Below are 9,714 nucleotides of genomic sequence, written 5' to 3'. Positions count from 1 at the left end.
TGATATCAGATGTCTAAGCGTTAGGAGTGAGGAAAATACTCAACTAGACGACGTATCAGGTTAATACCAAACATCTAGGTCACAAGATTGACTAGAATACTCAACTAGACAGTGTATCAGGTTGATACCAGACGTCTAGGATTACCAGGAGTGGCGAATAATACTACACAACCAGGAGTGGGTTAAACTCAAATATAATCTTTGAAAAAGATAAATGGAACCTTTCAAGAGTTCTTGGGAAAGACTCGATGTAACTCATTTGGAGTGAACCAGTATAAAATCTTATGTCTATTGAGTTATTCTACTGAATGCCTTTTTACTTTCATTATAAAAAGATAACGATTAAACAATTTGTTTAAACTATCTATTTTATTATATTCATTAGACGTTGATTATGTGAATAACAACATTTAAGTAAGCACATAGTCAAATATAAGGTACTTAAAGTATTCTTTTGAAAACTCACACTTCTCTCTATAATTAAAGTTTAAAGATTATGCACAATTCTTTTTCTGGAATCCTTCTAAACAATTCCTAAGGTCTAAAAATGTTATTTACTACTAATCATTTACGTATTAAGCGTTATTTTGCGAAAAGAATTTGAAAACAATATTTAAATTTTTTTTTTAGTGTTTTCATATGACTTCAACATGTTTAAGCTTTTTTTAGTGTTATGTTTGTATTTTCTAACCAAATAATTATTTAATTATCTTCAAATTTATATTTTTATGAATATATCTATATGACGTATCTATACTTTATCTATTGTCTCTTAAAGAGACTTATTCATAATTAATAATGAATTAAAATTACTTTTAAAGTTATTATTTAAAAAATATATGGGTAAAAAGTTGTGTACAAGTTTACATATTCGACTTTATAATTTTTTATATTCCGTACAAAAATTTATTTTTCGGATTCAATTATTCAATAGCATCTAAACGAGCGTTTCGTCCCTTCCATTCTGGCTAGTGGTTAACAGTTACAAAGATCCAATCACAAACATTCATCCATTCCCTTCCCTTCGCAACACGTTCACAATGTCTTCGACGATTTTGGCACATTCGAGTTCTTGGAGCAGGGCACTTGTCGCGATCTCGCCCTACACCTTCTCCGCCATCGGTATCGCGGTCGCAATCGGCGTCTCCGTCCTCGGCGCGGCCTGGTAAACCTTCGATATCCGTTTTTCAGCTTCTGTTTCTGTTTCCGCTTCCGCTTCCGCTTCTGTTGTTCTCAGTTCCGGAATCGTTTTGCCCACGCTTGCAGGGGGATCTACATCACCGGTAGTAGCTTGATCGGCGCTGCAATCAAGGCTCCTCGAATCACTTCCAAAAATCTCATTAGGTGAAACTAATTGCAATATTGTTTGCCCGTTTTCTTTTTAGTTTATTTTTTTTATTGGACTACGTATATTTTATTTAGGTGTTTCCTACTCTCTTTTTTCAGTAATTTGTTTTGTACTGAATTAGGTTGATGAGAAATTTTACGGTAGTGGAAGTCTATGTTTCTGTTGATTTTACCTTGATTTATGTAGTTCTAGGTTATATTTGTTCGGTTTAGATTAGGAGATTACGTTGCTAAATAGGAGAGGATTGTGGCAGCTTTGTGTTAGAGTTTTGTGATAACTGTTTCAGAACAGAATCAAAAGAGCAATTCTGTTGGGTAGTTAATTTTTGTTTAGCAAATACTTTGGTTGGAAGCCAAAATTATATATAGGTTTCTCTGTTCTGTTTTTTAGAGAATAATGAGAAGTTCTCTAGTTTTCTATATCGTCTACTTTTCTTTAGAAGTTGAGTGAGTGGCACTGAGTGTGCAGGTGAGAGAGGCGAGGTGTGAATGCATACCTATTGCAGTATTGCAAGGTTACAAATTACAATTGCACAGCCGCGGTTCGCAGCTTTTACACACAGAAATAGTGGTCGGCAAAGGGTTATTTTTCTGAATTTTTGTTTTAATACTTCTGAAAAGAAAAGAGAATTGTTATGATAAAATGAAGTCTTTGATTTTGAGGAATCAGTCTAGAAGTCCTCTTCTGTCAGTGACTTCTACTGGATCTTTATTCAACGATTTTACTTTATTAGTGGTTAATACTCCCTTCTCTGGTAAATAGCGATATTTTGGTAGTAAAATTATGATAACTGTGATATAGTTTTTAGTGTGAGGTGCTTTTACTGGTATTGGGCATTAGTCTCCCCCCGCATAATAAGCAGTGGTAATCTTTCTTCATCATTGGGAGTAGGTGATCGTTTGGTCTGAAGCCTACTGGGTTATTGAATAACTATCTAATACATGAAAAAAAATGAAAGATGTTGAGAGCTTCTTGCACTGAATTCTATTCTCCATTTCAAATTCCGTCTATTTTTGTTAGAGGTCAGATGCAAAAGCTGAAAGATGAATACTGATATTTTAATTTCAAAAAAAGGAGAATGCTTTGAAGTTCATTTTTTCTTGACAAGGTAAGAATTCTCACGTGCATATTATGCCTTGTTTTTTGGGTAGAAATTGCTTGTACCCTTTTTCAAGTCAATCTAGAATGAATACTCTAACTGCTCAACTTCAATACAACCTTTAATATTGTCGTTTGTGGTCGAGCATGGGTTACCATTAAGTGGCATTGTAGTTGGGGAAGAAATTTTTTATTTTCTATGTCAACTTCTGTTCACATTCCCACTGGCCCTCTGTTTGTTTGCTTTATTTATTCTTGGGATTATTATGCCAGCTCAAGTAAGGCTCCTAAAAGTTAGTTTGCGTAATATTAGGGTTTTGGAATTACAATTACGTTGAGCTCAATATCTTATCTTTCGGCTTTTCGTTTTTTTTTTTGTCTCAATTATGTAGAGATTTTAGTTTTATTAGCTCGATCAATAAGACTTTTTTTATTATAAGCTGTTTTGAATACATAATAAACTAATAAGTACTTAATCATATTATAATGATTGATTGACCCAACTTACAATGTAAAATGTTGTTAAACCCTGTTTTTAATGTGAATATCAAAACTTTCATTCTGAACTTAAGATTGTTCTATTTGAGTGCTGTGAAGGTTAATGTTGCTTTTGCATGTAGTATCTGCATAATGGTATCGGGGTATGGCTGATATAGTTTCAAATATAAACATTTGTGCCATCTTGACATTTTGGTTCGAATGTTTGTTGTATTTCAGTGTAATCTTTTGTGAAGCTGTTGCTATATATGGTGTTATTGTGGCTATTATTCTTCAAACAAAATTAGAAAGCGTTCCAGCAACAAATATGCACGACCCAGAGTCTCTTAGGGCTGGATATGCAATCTTTGCTTCTGGATTAATCGTGGGCTTCGCAAATCTTGTTTGTGGGTGTGTATTCTTTGTTACCTACCTCTCATATTTTTGCAGGAAAATCTCCCGATGAATGCAGGGGGACCTTTTCCATGCTGTTGTCACATTCAATTTTTTCCCCTCTGGCAGGTTGTGTGTGGGAATAATTGGAAGCAGCTGTGCTTTATCTGATGCTCAGAATTCCTCCCTCTTCGTGAAAATTCTTGTGATTGAGATCTTTGGTAGCGCGCTTGGGCTATTTGGAGTGATTGTTGGAATTATTATGTCAGCACAAGCAACATGGCCAACAAAAGTTTAGTTTCCATGTATCAGAATGTGGTGTGGGAATGCAATTATGGTAGAGCGCAATATATCTTCTGTACTGCCCGGGATTAAAGTTTTCTCTATTTCCTGTTGGTAGAAATGTAAAATCCAGCTAGTACTTTGCCTCCATTACAATTGTAGGCTGTATTATTTACCTATGAGTTGTTAGAAGGTCTTGTGTATCATCAGATATGTCAGTCTGTTGGTTGAATTTCAATATTTTTGGAGGACCAAATCTTTTATTAATCAATAAAAAAATTGAATTTATTTGGGCTTGTGAATAAACTCAACGAGCAGTTTTGTTGAAATGTGGGTTAAGATAATGTTCATGTTAAAATTGGGATTGAAATGTACTTGTGCTTGGGAGTGGCATTATGAATGTTGGGAGTTGGTGCCATAATTGATTTGATAGAATAGCAATTTCAAAAGGTTTGCATTAATTAATAACTGATGTCCTATTGAAGTAAACCATCAAGAACAGCATTTTCCATTGAACAGTAATTTTCGAAAAATCATGTCTCAGCATGAAATCGTGATTCCGATTGTTCATTTGAACATAATTTTTACGAGTGATTGTCTGAATAACATTCTTAAATGATAATTAACATCACACTTTTACTTATTATTCGTTTATTTACGAAAGCATTGGTGAATCTTTGCTAAGATGTGAACACATTAAACAAGGAACCAATTGTGAAGGTGTCATTTTGAATGTAGTAATAAAACACAATGCTACAAGCAATCAGATGATATTAGACCAAGTGATAAAGGGCCATCATTAAAAAATGGTGTGTTCCTCACTAGAAGCTCCTGATGATCCTCTGGCCTAACCAACTTTGGGTCAAAAGGTTCTCTATCAGGTAGAACCAACCCTTGTTTCAAGCGACCTAGACGCCTAGCATGAAGAACTTGCTTGGAGGTGAGTGGTAGCCTAATCAACTGATACTCTTCCAAAGCTGATTCAAGCTTTTGTGCTCCCCACTTCTCCATGCATTTTCCTAACACAGCTGCATCTAATATGGACATGTTTGTGCTTCTAACACAGTGAGGAGTGGTGGGGTGAGCTGCATCCCCTACCAATACCACTTTCTCCCAAAAGATCTTCTCCAAGGGATCACTATCATATATGAAATTCAAGAAAGGTTCCCTTGTTTCTTTTATCACCTTTACCAATTCAGGAATCAAAACCTTTTCTGCCTCTTGCTGCATCTTCTGGATCATCTCACTATTTACCTTCATTGTCACTGATGTCCCCTGAAATGTGGCAACAAATGGAAGCATGAAGAATGACAGAAAAATCATTTCAGGATTCTTAGCAATCAGGTATTTAATATTGTAAGTAAATGGATGAGGAACAAAGTTACCTTAACTTCAGGCTCAGACTGATTCACAAACCAAACCCAATTGAGTCTTTTTTTGTGCAGCTCATACAGCACAGTGTGTGAACCTGAGGCCAAGTCAAAGTACAAGCATTTTCCTAGATCAGGGTATGCCTTTCTAATACCAGTGATGGTTTCTGAATTCTCAATTTTCGAAAAATCAAGAACCCCTCTCCATGCCCAATAGCCTGAATATCTGTAAAAGATACAAGATCTTATTAATGGACCTTTTCCAGATTAGCTGTGTCATTCATATTACAACTCGTACAACAACTTATGCACAATTCCATGACCATCTCTCTCCATCATACAATTAATTATTTCTCATTTTTCTATCTCTTTTTCTCCCTGGTAAACTTGTGCATTAAATTCATTGTACAAATATCATTTATCTTTCCAGATTGAAGGATAGAGAAAATGAACCATTTTGAAATACAAATGACAGCAAAAGTCTTATCCTACTAGGTTGAAATACAAACCTCAGTTTAAAATCAGGGAGATATTTCTGACGGATGGAAGAGAGACAACCATCTGCCGCAACAAGCAAATCCCCTTCTATCTCTACAACCTCACCAGTTTCTAGAACCTTAGCCTTTACTATGACAGAACCCTTATCATGTACAACATGGAAAGAGAGAAAAAGATGACCCCATAAAAATATATCTGATGGCAGTGCATTGTACAGAAGACCATGAAGATCTGCCCAATGTGCTGCTCTGAAGTTCAAACTCTCATCCCTTGTCAATGTACTGTGAACCTTCCTCTCACTATCAGTTACATAGTTCTGCTCAGGAGGCAAAAAAAATCATAACAAGAACAATAACTTTTTCTATTTTGCATATAAAACTGAAGTTTCTGTTAGCAGCATCATACATACATGAAGATCAAAAGGATCCCTTTTATTGGTTTATTTAATCACTGCTCATGATTTGAGAGAATGAACAGAAGAGATGAAACCTGATCAATGGTTAGAGGCAGAGTGGTGTTGAGTAGGAGCTGTTGTTGTGAGTGTGGAAGCCATGATTGAATGATTTGTTGGGAGAAAGAGTTGAGTCCAAGACCAGCACCAGTGGGGCTTCCAGTTGGAGATGAAGGTGTTTTCTCAAGCACGAGGACATCCCAACCAGCTAAGGTAAGAGCATGTGCACATGATATACCTGCTATGCTTCCTCCCACTATCACTGCCTTTCCTCTTTCTCCTTCACCAACCATTTTTTCTATGCTACTCTATCTGTTTCTTCAACCTTCAAATTAATATCACTCACAAATGAAATGTATAATATATGCTCCATATCACTCAAAGTCTACGAGAGAGCTTCTTTCTGCACCACCAAAGGTTTCTTCTTACACCTCCGTAAATGCTTGTATTTTGAATTGGGTAATTCAGAATGAAAATTTTGTATTAATCTAGATTGTATTTTCTTATTTTATATTTCATAATTTATATTTCAAAATATATTTTTTTGTATTTCTAAAAGCATAATATATAATACAAAAATTATATTATTTACTATATAATTTGAAATACATTTATATGTCAGATTATACCTATTTTTTCTATTTTTATTTCGGAAGGTCTAATTTAGTATAAAAAAATTGTATTCTAGAATGTACCTTTTTAATTATGGGATGCAACATATATAAAATTATTAAATAAAATATTATATAATTGATAAAGATAATAAAGGAGAACAAAATATGACTCATTTATTACAAAATATATACTTGAATAAAAGTAGTGTATATATTAACTTAAAAGATACTATAATAAAGATATAAGAAGGAACAAAGTTTTTCAAAAAGTATAAACAAAACAAAATATACAACTCCTAATACTAAACAATCACGTCACGTTCTCCCTTCCAAGATGTCTTCAGACATGCATCATCATTTGTTTACATAATTAAGATCATCATTATCAAAAAAGAAACAAAAAAAAAAAGGTTAAAAAGTAAACTTTAAATCTAACTCAACCTCATAAAACCGACTTGTAAGATTAGGTTTGTACTCACTTATATATTATAAACTGGTATTATCTCTAGTTGATGTGGAACTTCCAACACCTCTCCCCCCTCTAACGCTGAGGTATAGACATCCTCTCGAGCGTGAGTCCAGACATTAATGGGTGGTCTGATAGCGGCCTGATAGCTGGTGAAACAATATGCCCAGTAAACAACAAATATCGCTAAGATAGACTCTAACCATAGTTTTGATACCATGTTAAGAAGTGGACTTTAAGCCTAACTCAACTCCACAAAAATTGGCTTGTAAGGTGAGGTTTGAACCCTATATATCATAAATTGGCCTTATCTATAGTCGATATGGGACTTCCAACAACAAAAAATACAAAATAACATAAGGGTAAGCTAATATGCAAGGAAACATCATGTATCAATTAAATATGTTGTCACATCATACCAAATAATTTGTAAGCACACAATCCACAAGATAAAGACTCTTCTAGACTAATAATTTGGATAAAATGCATTGATGTTGGACAACTTGGAAATTTTGCACTTGTGATGGAAAATCTTCCACCTGACAATGTTAATCCATTTACTATTATGAGAACTTCAAAATGTTCTTTAGATCAAAACCTCTATTATTCTCACCACCTAATTCATCCTCTTATATGTGAGTATATGATTAATACACTGTCAAGATAACTTCCATTTTTTGTCCCTACTTCAATGCATACCCTGAGTAAACACATATCAAAAGGATTTCCTTCTTGGACTTCCTTATATCATTCACCATTTTATACCTCATTGTATTCCAAAAGCTCATATTATCCACAAACTTTTAGTACATTCCAATAATCACCAAGTCACATATGATAAAATTCCACACAAGAAAAGATAAGTTATCTAATACCGCCTAGTGCCACATAATCCTTCTTGACGCCACTAGTCTAGAGGTGCCTCTAGAAGGCTATTGCCCAACGCCAGCTAAAAAGGCATCCAACGCCACTTTCTCGCCTAACCAACCCAGGGCTTGTCTAATGAAACAACCATTGGAGCTCCCAGGATGAGCCTTTGGATGAGTGGCGCCCAGTAAAATCCAAACCAAAGAGCCTTTGGATGAGTGCTGTCCAACAGTATCAATGTTGCTTGATGCCATATCAAAAAACAAATTTCTCCCTTTAAGCTTTAATTGATTAATTTGATACCTCTTGAGTTAATTTTCACTTCATAAACACTCCATTTTCATAAAAATGCATGTCCTTAACTCAAGTAGAGTCATATTACTCAATTAAAGGATCCCACAAGGGTACTTTTAGCGAACCAAATTACATACAACATACTTCTCACAATTCAAATGCAAAATCACAATTAAATAGTAGTTTTAGTCAACCAAACATGTAAATCACAACACACAATAGTTTAGTTCCAGCTTATATCACACAAATCACTCCTAACAATTTGAACATACAACATCGCATAAAACTACAATATAGCTTCTCTCACCTGCAAAAACAACTTTAGACAGCTTAAAAACCGAAAAACCCTTAACTCCACATGATGCTCTAAATAGAAACATCATAAGAACGATCAAATCATACCTTTATGGTCATTGATCAAGAGAGACTCAGAAGATTTAAACCGTACATGCAACCAAGTGAAGTGTGCATGCAAACCAAAAACAAAATTGATAAAGAAGAAAAAAGGGAAACAATCCAACTTGGTCGGATTGAGAAAACAATCGGTTCAAATTGAAGATCTTACTGCAAGGATCACCATAGTGGTCTTTGATCTTCAAACAAAGGCATAGAGAGTCATATAAAGAAAAAGATAAGGTATAGAGTTCTAGAAAAGTGGTTTATAGAGAGATGATTATTTTAGATATAATGAAACTCGTTTATGAACCTTTCTATTTATAATTTGGTATTTTAATATTAAAATAATTGAGTCTAAATATTTTAAAGACACTATCAACTTCTAAGACACCATTTTCTATGTTCTTGCACTATCTCAAACAACAACAAAAATTTGCCTTGAAAGTTTAACTTACCACATAATAGATGAGGGTATGACTTTCTCATATCCTCCTCTGACTCCTATGTAGAATCACATGTTCACCTATCCAAGACCATTTTCACTAGATTAAGGGCCACTTTCACTAAACTGGTGGATTTCCCTATAAGTTGTTTTGTCTAGCAATCCTCTATGCCAACCAGATAAACCTCCATTAAGAGATCTTTCTTGGTTCGATCATCCTCCATTTTTAGCACATGAGAAGGATCAGGTACATACTTCCTCAATTGAGATACATGAAACATAAAACGAAGGTTTTCTAGTTAGGGAGGCAAGACAATCTCATAAGCTATTGTCCCAATTTTTCTCAAGATCTGATATGGACCAATGAACTTAGGAGAAAACTTCTTAAACAAATAGCCCTTCCCATACCAATGGTTGGAGTCACCTGCAAGAAAACATGATTCCCAACTATAAACTCCAACGGAATTCTCCTTTGATTAGCATAAGACTTTTGCTAACTTTGTGAGGCATTCATTCTATCTTGTATCTTTTTCACCTCTTTTATGGTCAATAGTAAGAGTTTAGGCCCTACCAACACTACTTCTCCATCCTAGTATTAGCGCAAAGGAGTTTTGCATATCCTACAATATAGAGCCCCATAAGGTGTCATGGTAATACTTGTTTGATGATTGTTGTTGTAGGTGAACTCTACCAAAGGCAATGCTTCTCCCAACCACCC

The 9,714-nt window shown here is 34.7% G+C and overlaps 2 protein-coding genes across 2 annotated transcripts; one reads left to right on the top strand and one right to left on the bottom strand.

Moving 5' to 3' along the window:
• Positions 1 to 963: 963 nt before the first annotated feature.
• LOC124829586 (V-type proton ATPase subunit c''2) lies at positions 964 to 3,904 on the top strand. The gene is made up of 4 exons (XM_088100532.1): positions 964 to 1,165; positions 1,267 to 1,344; positions 3,164 to 3,334; positions 3,446 to 3,904. The coding sequence occupies exons 1-4, from the start codon at positions 1,041 to 1,043 to the stop codon at positions 3,612 to 3,614; spliced, it is 543 nt and encodes a 180-aa protein (XP_087956658.1). The 5' UTR covers positions 964 to 1,040; the 3' UTR covers positions 3,615 to 3,904.
• A 390-nt stretch (positions 3,905 to 4,294) lies between these two features.
• Positions 4,295 to 6,256, bottom strand: LOC124830967 (FAD/NAD(P)-binding oxidoreductase family protein). Its single transcript, XM_047304850.2, has 4 exons — positions 5,956 to 6,256; positions 5,478 to 5,782; positions 4,984 to 5,194; positions 4,295 to 4,873 (listed from the first exon to the last, which is right to left on the bottom strand). Exons 1-4 carry the CDS (start codon positions 6,208 to 6,210, stop codon positions 4,352 to 4,354), a joined length of 1,293 nt encoding a protein of 430 aa, XP_047160806.2. The 5' UTR covers positions 6,211 to 6,256; the 3' UTR covers positions 4,295 to 4,351.
• Between the last annotated feature and the right edge of the window lie 3,458 nt (positions 6,257 to 9,714).

The sequence above is a fragment of the Vigna umbellata genome, chromosome 1 (genome assembly GCF_029865625.1).
Source record: "Vigna umbellata cultivar VRB3 chromosome 1, Vumbellata_1.0, whole genome shotgun sequence".
Taxonomy (NCBI): domain Eukaryota; kingdom Viridiplantae; phylum Streptophyta; class Magnoliopsida; order Fabales; family Fabaceae; genus Vigna; species Vigna umbellata.
The sequence above is the reverse complement of the archived record's forward strand: the minus strand, read 5'-3'. Positions and strand labels throughout refer to the sequence as shown.

Bases quoted from the DNA above. Each gene is read 5' to 3' on its own strand.
- LOC124829586 (XM_088100532.1), top strand. From the start codon at position 1,041: ATGTCTTCGACGATTTTGGCACATTCGAGTTCTTGGAGCAGGGCACTT. The intron at 1,166-1,266 runs GTAAACCTTCGA...CCACGCTTGCAG, and splicing joins TCCGTCCTCGGCGCGGCCTG to GGGGATCTACATCACCGGTA. The intron at 3,335-3,445 runs GTGTGTATTCTT...CCCCTCTGGCAG, and splicing joins TTCGCAAATCTTGTTTGTGG to GTTGTGTGTGGGAATAATTG.
- LOC124830967 (XM_047304850.2), bottom strand. From the start codon at position 6,210: ATGGTTGGTGAAGGAGAAAGAGGAAAGGCAGTGATAGTGGGAGGAAGC. The intron at 5,783-5,955 runs GTTTCATCTCTT...CCTCCTGAGCAG, and splicing joins TGCCTCTAACCATTGATCAG to AACTATGTAACTGATAGTGA. The intron at 5,195-5,477 runs GTTTGTATTTCA...TATCTTTTACAG, and splicing joins CTCCCTGATTTTAAACTGAG to ATATTCAGGCTATTGGGCAT.